This window comes from Chiloscyllium punctatum, chromosome 3 (genome assembly GCF_047496795.1).
Source record: "Chiloscyllium punctatum isolate Juve2018m chromosome 3, sChiPun1.3, whole genome shotgun sequence".
Classification (NCBI taxonomy): Eukaryota; Metazoa; Chordata; class Chondrichthyes; order Orectolobiformes; family Hemiscylliidae; genus Chiloscyllium; species Chiloscyllium punctatum.
In genome coordinates this window covers 86060198-86072909 of record NC_092741.1, presented here as the reverse complement: position 1 = coordinate 86072909, position 12712 = coordinate 86060198, and the positions used below count along the sequence as shown (strand labels likewise).

The 12712-nt window shown below is 40.0% G+C and overlaps 1 protein-coding gene across 42 annotated transcripts in view; it reads left to right on the top strand.

Annotated features, from left to right (window-relative positions):
- trdn (triadin) overlaps nt 1–12712 on the top strand; it is a 446963-nt gene that overhangs the window by 159296 nt on the left and 274955 nt on the right. For all 42 annotated transcript variants that reach the window (XR_011954524.1, XR_011954519.1, XR_011954525.1 and 39 more), the window contains one exon: nt 9625–9723. Coding sequence is in view for 33 of the 42 variants with exons in the window: in XM_072555968.1 (XP_072412069.1) it covers nt 9625–9723 (99 nt within the window). In the remaining 9 variants the exon portion in view is untranslated. The remainder of the gene's footprint in view (nt 1–9624; nt 9724–12712) is intronic.

Below are 12712 nucleotides of genomic sequence, written 5' to 3'. Positions count from 1 at the left end.
TGGGGTCGTCCTCAATCTGCACTGACACTATATCTTGCTCATCCAGGGAAAATAGAATTGAGGGCTATAGACTCATGCCCTCTTTACATCGTGAGGAGCACCATCAGCTGTGACCTGTCCATGAAGTAGAGGCTGTTCGGTTTCTGCAGCTGGTTGCATGCATCTGATTCTCCTCCATCTCCCTGCGCCATCATTGCATCACAACAACTGTGATGATCACCCATTCTAAAGCTAGCTCCCTCGCTCACACTCCAGTGACCCTCTGTTAGGAACATAAATAACAGACAGATTCTGAGCAACGAGAACAGTCAACAGTCTAAAGATGTGCAGCTTAGGTGGATTGGCCAAGGTAAATTGCCCATAGTGTTCAGGGATGCGCAGGTTAGGTCTGTTAGCCATGGGAAAAATACAAGGGATAGGGTCTGGGTGGGCTTCTCTTTGGAGAGTTAGTGTGGACTTGTTGGACCCAGTTGGCCTGTTTCCATGCTGTAGGGATTCTATGGTTTTGGCACCCTTCATACGTGTACACACGTGTTCCTGTGCACAAAGACATGATTGCAAATGATGTGAATTGCAACTCTGCAGGTTCATGTTTGATGGAATTGCTCCTTGAAGGCCCTCATATCACACAGAAGTGGAGTTCACATTTTCAGCCTGACAAGCCACACCCACTTTAGTGATGACTCCAGCTACTTTACATTTGCAAGTCACTTTTAACTATCATCAGATCATGGAAGGAAATGCAGATCACACTAGACCTGGATAACCAGGGTCTGCTTGCTCATCAGGTTCCCCCAATCCCTTGGACCTCCTTCAACCTAGCATTCCCCAGATCATGACTCATCCAGGGAAAATAGAATTGAGGGCTATAGACTCCCATGACTGAACAACAACATGTTCCCATGTCCCAACCTGAGTTCAACTGTCATCCTTACCCCCTCCTGAGCCACATCTTAACAATTTGGTAATGCCAATTTGGCCTCTATTCCTGATGAAGGGCTTTTGCCTGAAACGTCGATTTTCCTGCTCCTCGGATGCTGCCTGACCTGTGTTTTTCCAGCACCACTCTGATCTAAACTCTGGTTTCCAGCATCTGCAGTCCTCACTTTTGCCAATTTGGTAATACCCACCATTGTATTGCACTGTTGCTCTGTTGAGGCCAGCAGCATCCCATGCTCTCCCATGCACAACCAATCCCTCCCCTCCCCTCTGATATATCATGACTGCCATTTCCTTGTCCTTTCTGCATCCCATGCTTTTGCCCACCACCTCCGTGATATGCTCCACCCTGCTAATTCCATTGATATGTAGCACTAACTGTGGCTCACTCCCCAGGCTGTAATGAAATGGACCCTGAAACTATGACTGCCCCAAGCAGAAGACTAACCTTACCTAAACCCCTGGACTGTGAGCAAGCTTTGTTCTTGACTGACTATACCAGCATCACGTGACTGACAGCAGCACCTCCTTGACTGGATTAAGGACTACTCCTTGACTTTGAGACCAGATCATTTGGATGATACATCTGGTAGGATTCAGAAGATGCTGTCAAAGGAACTTTGCAGTGTATCTTGTAGAAGATATATATGCTGCCACAGTGTACTGCTGGTGGAGGGATTGAATGTTAATGGAAAGGGGCCAGTTGAATGGGCTGATCTGTTTTATATGTTGTCAAGTTTGTTAAGGGTTATTGAAAATACGCTCATCCAGGTAAGTGGGGCATATTCCATAGCACTTTTGACTTGTGCTGTGTGGATATTGGAAAGGCTTTATTAAGTCAGTGGCGTTAACAATAGTAATACTATTGAACATCAAGGAAAGATGCTTACATTCTCTCATATTTAAACTGGTACTTGAGTGTCATTAATACTGCTTGAGACTTAGGAGGTGTCCAAGTCTGGCTGCAAATGGACATAGGCTATGTTAATATGTGAAGAGTCAGGAATGATGCTGACTATAGTGCAATCATCAATGAACCATTTCTGACCTTATGATTAAGAAAGGTAATTGATGAAGCAGCTGAAGATAGTTTAATCCTGAGGAACTCCTTCAAAGATGTTCTGACGCTGAGATGATCACCATTGAATAACCAAAATCATCATCTTTTGTACTAGGTATGAAAAACAGTGAAGCATTCTCCTCCATGTTTCCTGTTGAATCCAATTTCTTCTAAGACTCCTTCTTGCCATACTTGGTCAAATGATACCTACTGCTGGTAATATGCCTCAATAAATATGTCAACAATTCATTGGAGATGCATTTCCACTCAACATGTACTGAACCATCCTCAGCATTTTGTAGCTCAGTGATTGAAATGGGTTGTCTAATTTTATGTTTGCCTTGATAACTTCGAGACTGTCAGTTGAATATGTCTGATTTAGTTCTTCTGTATTGTGTCCATTAAAATCCTCAATCCACCTTAATACCCTAATCCCATGAGCCCTAATGTTGTGTAGTAATCTCTTATGTGACATGTCGTTAAACAATTGCTGGAAATGCAAAAATCTCCATTGTCTTCCCCTTATCCATCCTACCAGATATATCCTTAAAGTCTAACTATTTCTTCAGATATGATTACCATTTCATTAATGTGCGTTGACTCCACATAATCATACAATGATTTTCTAAGTTCTCTGTTGCCACATCCCTAAGAAGAGATTTTAGCATTTTTCCTACTAATAATGTTGGTGAACTGACCCCGTGGTTCCCAATCTTCAGTCTTCTCTTTTATTAAATGGCAAAGACATTTTAATTATCTTCCAATACTAAGGAACACTTTTAGAATGTGATGAATTCTGAAAGATAAAATCATTGGATTTAGTGGATAGTGCATCCAGTATCTCTGCAGCTACCTTATGTCTCATGCTAGTTTACTCTCTTATTTTCTGTACTGTTCCCTTATAATGGAATTATCTTGGAATTCTTTACTTTTTCAGCTTATCACTAGCCCAAATTAGTGGAGTTTTAGCAGAACTTCTAAATGCATTTTTGGCAATGTGACTTGCAACACTACTCAATATTGATTAGCACCACATAATTTAATATTTGGATTATGACCTGTGCTTCAACAGTACTTTATCACTTCTGCCAGAAACAGCCCAAAGCACTTCACAGACAATTAGCTGATTTGAAAATGCTGTTATGTTTTATAGCAGGTGCAGTAATCACTTTGCACACAGCAAAATTCTGCAGCAATGAATTAAGTGAAAGTCAAACTATTGTGACAATGTTGGATAAGAGAAGTTACGATGAGAACTCTACTGTAATAAAACAAAGAACTGAAGTTGCTGGAAATCTGAAACAAAAACAGAAGTTACTGGAGAAACTCAGCAAGGTCCACGGTCTCTGAACCTGAAACATTAACTCTGCTTTCTCTTCACAGATGCTGCAAGGCCTGCTGAGTATCTCCAACAATTTCTGACATTGTGAGAGAAGTCTTTGTTGTTCTTTGAATAGTTACAACTACTCAACATTTTCAATATCCATAAACACGTGGAAAGCAACTCAGTTTAATGTCTTGTCTGAAGGACAAAGTCTAATATGTTTGTGATAAATGTGTTATCATTTAGGATTCAGACTTTAAAGTAGGGTCAGATGTGTGATTTTAGTTCTGTGAAGATAGTTTTCTTTGAAAAGGTCAGAAAGTCATTTAGATCAGTGTCCTCAATGCAAAATTTTCAAGAGACAAGTGACTTCAGGCTTACTCTTCAGACTGAATTCGAACCCTGACTTTTCTTCAATTGATGGAAGGAATTAAATGAGATTGAATCAAGAAACTATTTAGTCATAGAGTCATAGAGATGTACAGTATGGAAACAGACCCTTCGGTCCAACTTGTTCATGACAACCAGATATCCTAATCTAGTCCTACTTGCCAGCACTTTGCCCATATCCCTACAAACCCTTACTATTCATATATGTATCCAGATTTCTTTTAAATATTGTAATTGAAGCCTGCACCACTTCCTTTGGCAGCTCATTCATACATGCACCACCCTTTGTGTAAAAATGTTGCCCCTTAGATCCCTTTTAAATCTTTGCCCTCTCACCCTAAACCTATAACCACTAGTTCTGGACTTGCACACCCCAGGATAAGGACTTTGTCTATTTACTCTATCCATGCCCCTCATGATGTTATAAACTTCCATAAGGCCACCCTCAGCCTCCAACGCTTCATGGAAAACAGCCCAGTCTATTCAGCTTCTCTGTATAGCTCAAACTCTCCAACCCTGGCAACATCCTTGTAAATGTTTTCTGAACCTTTCAAGTTTCACAACATCTTTCCCACAGGAGGGAGACCAGAATTGCACACAATATTACAAAAGTGATCTAACCAATGTCCTGTACAGCCGCAATATGACCTCCCAACTCCTATACTCAATGCTCTGACCAATAAAGGAAAGCATACCAAATGCCTTCTTCACTATCCTATCTAGCTATGACTCCACATTCAAGGAACTGTGAACCTGCACTCCAAGGTCTCTTTGTTCAGCAACATTCCCCAGGACCTTACCATTAAATGTATAAGTTCTGCCCTCATTTGCCTTTCCAAAATGCAGCACCTCACATTTATCTAAATTAAACTCCATCTGCCACTCCTCAGCCCACTGGCCCATCTGATCATGGTCCATTTGTATGCCGAGGTAATCTCCTTCGCTGTCCACTAAACCTCCAATATTGATGTTATCTGCAAATTTACTAATGATACCTCTAATGTTCAGATCCAAATCATTTATATAAATGATGAAACACAGTGGACCCAGCAGTGATCTTTGTGGCACACCAGTGGTCACATTGGTTGAGTAATAGCCAGTTATGTTGCATCTGTTCCAGGAACAGTCAGTCATTGAACAATAGATTAAAAAAGGAACAAAGGAGGATTTCGTAGCGCTTCCAATGTTTAGGGAATAAGGACTGGAAGGTAGAATGCATTGTGATTAGTTTTGTTGTATAAGTATACTTTTTAATACTGACAACAGGATGGAAATCTGTGACAAAAAAGATTGGCAGAAATGCTTTTCATTGCTATCGACACTGAAGAGATTTCAGATTGCAAGAATCAGTAAAGTTTGTGAGGCAATTCAGGTAATGAGAGAGCTAATAAGCTGGATATCCCAGATATTCTCATTGACGAATCTTCAGCTGTTGGAATTCAGAGCTGCAACACAGAGTCAAATCTGATTTAAAATACTGAAAACATGAAAGTTCAGATCCTATATTTCATTTTTTTATATCCTGAGAAAGAATCACCAGTACAAATGACAGAGATCACATCAAGCAAGAAGCAATCGTCATGTAGTACAACTGAAAAAATTAGCATATTTGTTTTGCCAATACCACAGTCATTGAGTGTGAATTAAAGCATTCAAGTTGACCAACACAGATTGTCCAGCACAGATTGAAGATGTGCATACAGTCCTATGGAAGCTGCCATTTAGATGGGATGACCAATTTCCACAGGCCACAGATCCAGGATACTGTCAAATTGAGAAAATTTCCTGGGGTAAAGAACCAGAATACTGCAAAAAAGAATAAAATGTTTCAATTGAACTGCTGCCCTCACTGAAGGAACTTAATGAAATTAAGGGTCTTCTGGAGACTGTAATGGAACAATTGCCCATTTTAGCAGGGAAGACATCCTCGATTGAGGAAATTTATGAGATTTAACATCTCCCAGATGTGGCAATGGAACAGTTGCCTGTTTTAGAAGGAAAGAAATCCTCATAGAGGGAAATTCAAGGAATAAAAGATCTTTCAATTAAAAGGAACTTGCACCTCACGCTGTTAAGAATAGAATCAACGTCAATAAGTTTCAACCTAGAAATTGTTCTGGCAAAGTAGGAAAATATCCAGGTCTGGAGACATTTTGGTGGAGGTGGGCTGGAAGGAGTTGGGTTTATGATAAATGCAATTATGAAAAGACAAATAAATATCTAATGATAATGGGAAAAAAGATGGGGGAGATGTTGTATTCAGAGGTAGAGATCTGCAATTTGTTTCAGATAAACTTATCTTCTACCATGTGCTTTCCTATTACACACCAGACCCTATTTTACAGTGTGTGGCATCAAGGAGCTCTTGTAAAATTGAAATCAATAAAAATGGGGGCAAAACTCCCACTATAAGGATGAGTTTTTTTTTGAAGGCTGAGCCACTCAGCCCCAGGCAACTACGACAGAAGTTCCCTTAGGACAATGTCCCAAGAAAAAATCATAGCAGCTGTTTCATCACTGACATTCCCTCCATCATAACAAAGGGAAGGGGGCTGTTGTTTGCTCATAATTGCAGTATTTGATTTTCTTGCAATCCCTCAGATAGTGAAGCTGTTCAGACCTGTATGCAGAACATCCTTGACAGCATCAACCTTGGGGTGATAGTGGCAAGTACTATCCACAAAACAGAAGAAATTCTCAGCTTCTCTCTTTGACATTCAATGTGATTACCATCACTAAGTCTCCCGGTATCAATATCTTGGAAATTACCATTGACACAAAACATTATGCATCAGCCAAATAAATGCTGCGGCTACAAGTACAAATTGAAGGCTGGATATTCAGTAGCGAATAACTCACCTCTCTAAAGCTGGTCCATCATCCACAAGGTTCAAGAAGTTGATTGGAATATTCTTTCTTCAATTGTATAGATGAGTGCAGCTCAGACAACACTCAAGCAATTTGGCAGCATCTTGGACAAGTCAACTGCTTAACTGATACTTCATTTATCATCTTAAATAATGACACTGTCCACCACTAGCGCACATTAATAATCGTGTGCATAGTTACAGGTAGGGTCAGCAACTCACCAAGGCTTCTTGTGAGATATGAGAGCTTCGAAAGACAAAGGTCCACCTTTTGGTTCCTGTCCAACCTGATTTGAAGGCAATACCTTTCCTTATTGATCACTGGGTCAAAATCATGAGCAAATTAGGTGGAGCTAATCTTGCAACCATCACCTGCAAAGACTCGCTGTAATAATAGAAGTGAAGAAGTTACTCAGAGTTATAATATTAATAATATCAGTAATCACATTTGACCTTTACATGATTACAAGATCTTATGCAGCTACAAGGTTCAGTTTTCTCCGATCGTTGAATGATGTGGACTTACCATGATGTCACCGAAGAGGTGTTTGATCAATCTTTGGCCAAACTCCCCCTAAGTATGAACTCTATGAAGGTGTTTCAATGCTTTGGCTCAAGCCTCTGCTTCTTATTAGTTTGGCTGACCATGAAATACTGCTTCAGATTTGCCAGTTAATAATAAGTAACTGTTTGGTGTATTCTACAAGCCACTCAGATTTGTCCCCTTACAAGTGTGTAGAACTTTAAGCCACAAGATTTGGGTCTGTGGTGTGCCTTGTGTTCCATTGCACCCCAATTTCCCTTACATCAGCAGTTCCACAGCTTACCTCAAATGCCAATCATTGGAGCAGCCTCTTGGTCATAATGCTAAAGTAAAAGTCACTATGAAACAAATAATTCAAAACTTTATCAAACAAGCTATATATTAGTCCACACAAAACTCCACTAATTATCCTTGTGTATTCTCTTAATACTGGCCTTCCATATGTTTTTGCTTGGTCTGGTCTTCCTAGATAGTGCTATTGTCAGCCTTCTCCTTCCTTTCCAATTCTTGCTTCTGACAAGTCAGGTTGCAATATTTGGGTATCTGTAATAATAAAAAAAAGTAGTGAGGATGAAGGTAAACTTAAGGTGTGTCCTTAATGTAATCTCAATCTGCAGCTTGTTTACCAGGAGAGATTTTGGGATAAAAGGAATGTAGGATATGAAAAGGATGGTTGGATGTGAAAATGCTACCATTTTCAATGGTTTTAACCAAGACTGGTCATGGACCCAACCTAATGAAGAGCATATGCTTGAAACATCAACTCTACTGCTCCTTGGATGCTGCCTGACTGGCTATACGTTTCCATCGCCACACTTTTTGACTCTGATCTCCAGAATCTGCAATCCTCACTTTCTCCATGGACCCAGTCATGGCAGCTTGAATAATGGTGAGCTTCAGTAATGGTGAGCACTAACATTTATCTGGGGTTGAGGACATGCTATATGTGTGTCCTTTGCAGATTTCTTCCTGCTGTCTTCAGTTGCACACCATCTTGGGCAGTGCAAAAGATAAAGATTGTGTCAGCAAGTCTGATGCCTCATTTTAGATTTACAGCTGGCATGATTAAATAGTTGTCATTGGAAAGTGAAGCTCTAATGTTTGTTTTGAGCCCTAGCTGATAGAAAGTTGACTGAGGTAATGGTGTGAATGGAACATTGCTTCACTCGTAAGTGTATGACATTTGAGGATGAGTTAAATGACCATGGGCCTCAACTTCAGCATGCAGCCAATCAGCAGGGCATTTCGCATTAGGCTGCATGCTGCCATCATTTAAATAAGAAAGGAGCATGAAAATTGTATGCTGTTTGCAGGCATGAGCACAAATGAATATACATCTTATTTGTGTGTAGTTGCTATCAAACTTTGCTCCCAAAATATCATGAATCACAGTCATACACTTTCACTGAACTTTTATACCTTCATATTGGTTCTCACAACCTATTGAATTCTGCTATGTTAGTATTGATGGGGGCGGGGGCGGGGGGGTGCATTGTCTTATTTCATATTTAATTCTATTTAATATGTTGTGCTGTCCGCACTTGGAGAAATGTGTAGAGTATCGGTCCCCTGATTTCAAAAAAAGGATATAATTGTATTAAAAGCAGTTCAGAGAAAATTTCTTCAATTTCTAGGATTCAGGGAGCATCTTATCAGGACATATCAGAACAGGCTGGGCCTGTATCCAGTGGAAGTTAGAAGTAGGAGAGATATTTTTAATAAAGTATAAGATCGAGAGGACTTAACAGGGTGGATGCTGAGGTGTTTCCCACTGTGGTGGACACTAGAACGGGAGGTTCTTAAAAATAAGTGATCCGACATTTATAATGCAGTTTAGAATATGTTGTTTTCTTTCAGATGGCCGTGAATCCATCACGTTGTCTTCCCAGATAGAGATGGAGATGGGATCATTGAATCTTTTAAAGAGAAACATAGATTTTGATCAAAATGTGTGGTGCTGGAAAAGCACAGCAGGTCAGGCAGCATCTGAGGAACAGGAGAATTGATCTTCTGGGCATAAGCCCTAGAAACATTTTGGATTAACAAAGGAGCCCAAAGGCATTAGGGAGGCAGGAAAGTTGAGTTGAGGCAACAATTGTATAATCCATAACCTTACTGAATGGAGGAGAAGGTTCAAAGGGGTAAATGGTCTTAATCCTGCTCCTAAATTATATTTTTATACCAAACTCATTTATATGCATTTTACTTGCACCAGTTGGGTTTGAATGCTTATTAGCATCATAACATTATTCAATGTAAAATATAAAATAGAGAAAGTACTAATATGGTCATGATACATAGTGAAGTGTAGAGCAGTTGTCATTGTATAAGTCATCATTGTAGTTGCAGGAGGGTTCTTGTGCTTCTCTATTTTAATGCTAAGGTTGAGTGGAACTAATGAAATAATATAAATAACCTTGCAAAGTGTTCTTAAAATTTCTGATCACTTTCTTTTCAGTTTCATCATTCTTATGTAACTGAATACAACTTTTCATTACAGGACTTTCAGCGGCTCCTGCAGTCACTCCAGCTCCGGAACTAGTAAAATCTCCAGAAAAGAAACCACCACTGAAGAAACCTGCAGGATCAGTTGTTCACGGTAAGTCATTTGTTTTGTTATCATTGCAGATATTCACATAGTAAATGCAATGCAGAATTTATTAATGAGTTTTGGTGGTTTTTGCAATGCTTTATGCAACGTCATACCAGTTTCAACAATGAAAGCACTTTTGTGTCCTTTTTGTAATGATCATGATTTGAAGTTCAAATAAGATCTATCAGTTCAAAATCTTACAATGATTAATCAGTAGGCATGGCGGGAATGGCTACTGCAAATGATAGATTAGAGTCAAGGTTAGAGTGGTGCTGGAAATGCACAGCAGGTCAGGCAGCACCCGAGAAGCAGGAAAATCGACATTTTGGGCAAAAGTCCTTCAGGGCTTTTGTTTGAAATGTCAATTTTCCTGTTCCTCAGACGCTGCCTGACCAGCTGTGCTTTTCCAGCACCACTCTAATTATCACTCATCAGTAAGCATGTTGGCATAATATATCTGCAAATGAATACAATGGTATAACAGAACAAGAGAACATGGATTTATGAATGATAGGATTTCAAGTTTAAATGAAGTCATGAGAAAAGTGCTATTGCTTCCGTATATCTTGCACCTAGAATTTATCCGTCAATGGGAAATATTTGATGTTTTCGTAGAGTGCTAAGAATATTGATTTATTCAAATTTTTCTTCCTCTGCAAAAATGTCATTTTGACATTGTGGTTTTTGTGTCTTTATATCATAGCTGATGAGTAACTGACAACTACTGTAGCATAACCAATCAAACCACAGGTCAAGAGTTATGTTCATATTTACTTCAGTGACCTTTTGGCGTGTTTTCCATCAACTCCATTAGCTACCCCTGAGAAAACAAAATAATCACATTATTCTTTACACAATTTTATTTAAATGTGGCCTATAAATTTAGCTTTCATGTGCACAGGCTGTCCTTTTCTCTGGAGAAGAACATAGATGTTATAGGTGTACACCAGTGTTTACAAACAATATTTTCAGAGTGTCATACATCATGCAGTCAGTGCCTTTCCTGTTACTTCTGGTGACTGTGTGCACACAATATGAAATGTCCCTCTGGTGGTTTCCATAGCAAATTGTCACAACCTTACTCCCTGACTCCAAGACTTAACCTTTTCCAGTAGCTTGTGGCCTCCAGCTCTACTGTGAAGAGAAATAACAAATGACTGACAGATCATCAAACTGGAGACAAATGCAGCAGGTCAGTCAGTATATATGAAAAATACAGGCAAGTTAGTATTTCGTATGTAAAAATTGCAAATGAATTGAATTATTTTTCCCGATTCTTGTAAAGCATCTACGGCTGAAATATAATTTGTGTGTTGCCTTGTGTATTCTGATTCATTCATGGTTCCAGTGTTTGCTGCTTTTGTTTTTAATTTGTGTGAAACAAAGAGACTGAATGTATTGAGAATTTATATCAGTATATATACAAACTCCATGCTCTCAGATCTTGTGTCCTGTAACTTAGCTGCTTATCCCTCTTGAAAGCATGCTTTGTAAGGCTTATGGTGATGTAATTAGTAAAGATGTTGGAGATGCTTAGTAAAGACATTGCAGTGGCAAGTTCCCATGGTGATCCTTATGAGAATCAGCTAGGAGATAAATAGATTTTGAAATACACTAAGAGGTTTATTGTCAGCTTTTTTATGGATATTGAAGAGTGTTATGCATTTTTGAGCTAAAACCATTGGGTTGAATAGCCTCATATTTTAACAAAGTACCAACTTTGAGGAATCTCTTGGAGGACTTCTTAATTTCCTTACACAATTTTCCACTACTCACATCATTAATTATGTATCCAGACTGCATGGCACCATTCTCCATTAATTGTGAACTCACAGGTGGAAGTTCTTATAGCTGCCGGACCTTCCAGTATTGTTGTTGTGGGTGCTATATTTAAATCCCCATTTCACACTATTTCAGAAACTGAAAGCTAGGAATTACTATTGGAAGTCTTTTGCACATCACATTTCAGAACCAGAAGACTGAGAGAGTGAATATGGCACTCTGCTTCACTGACAGGGATCCAGAGATCCTGGTGGATCAGATGGTAGAGAGGAGGATTGCCCTCCTCCTTCAAAATTGACAGTGAAGGCCATTGCACCGAACCTTGCTAGTCTGATCGGAGATAGCAACCAGAGTCAGTGCATGTCCATGATCTGGAGGATGAGCAACAAAGCCACAAGGAGGTTAATGAACTTTCATACTCTGCAGGGGTAAGTGTCACCATCATCTCTCTGCTCTCACACACTCACTCTAACTCTGCTACTACACACAACTTCCACTAAGGCCCCTGGTCTGCCACTCTCATTGTTGAATGCAACACCTTCACTCAGGTGATCTCACCCACCACATCCTCCTGATCTACTGTGCACTCATGTCCTCTAAGCCTCTTACTCACTCACTTGGGTCACCTCATCATCTCTCTTGCTCCTGCTCCACCATAAACAGCTCTTCCAACTACTTTCACCTCACTCAATCCCTCTCTTTTGTTTCATTCCAGGACAAATGTTCTCATTATAGAGCCAAAAGGCTGATGCACCTGGACCAAAAGGTACAGCATTCCTCTCCTTACCGTCTATGAGGAGAAGACAAGGGAGCTGGCAGGAAAGGATAGGGACCGCTAATGTGGGGATGAGGATATCTTCCTGTCTCAGCAAACAATCGTGCTTCATTGTGCTGTGCTATGTTGCTCCACTAATGCCACCAGTGAACATATTTGTAACACTCTTAAGTTTCAGGCCCTCTTCTGCAAATCATTCCCTCTCACCAGCACCAACAGACACTGTGTCCTGAAGAGGCTCGACTCTTTGACCATCAGCTTCTCCTCCACCTGTGAGGAAAAAACTGCAGATCCCTCAGAAGATGCATGAACCAGAGTGCACCCATTTCAGATATTTTTACCTCGGTACTTTATCTAGATTACATTTGGGGACGCAATCTGGTGAGCAGAACACTGGCAAAACTCCATAACTGGTCATGGAAGGAATACCAGGTAGCT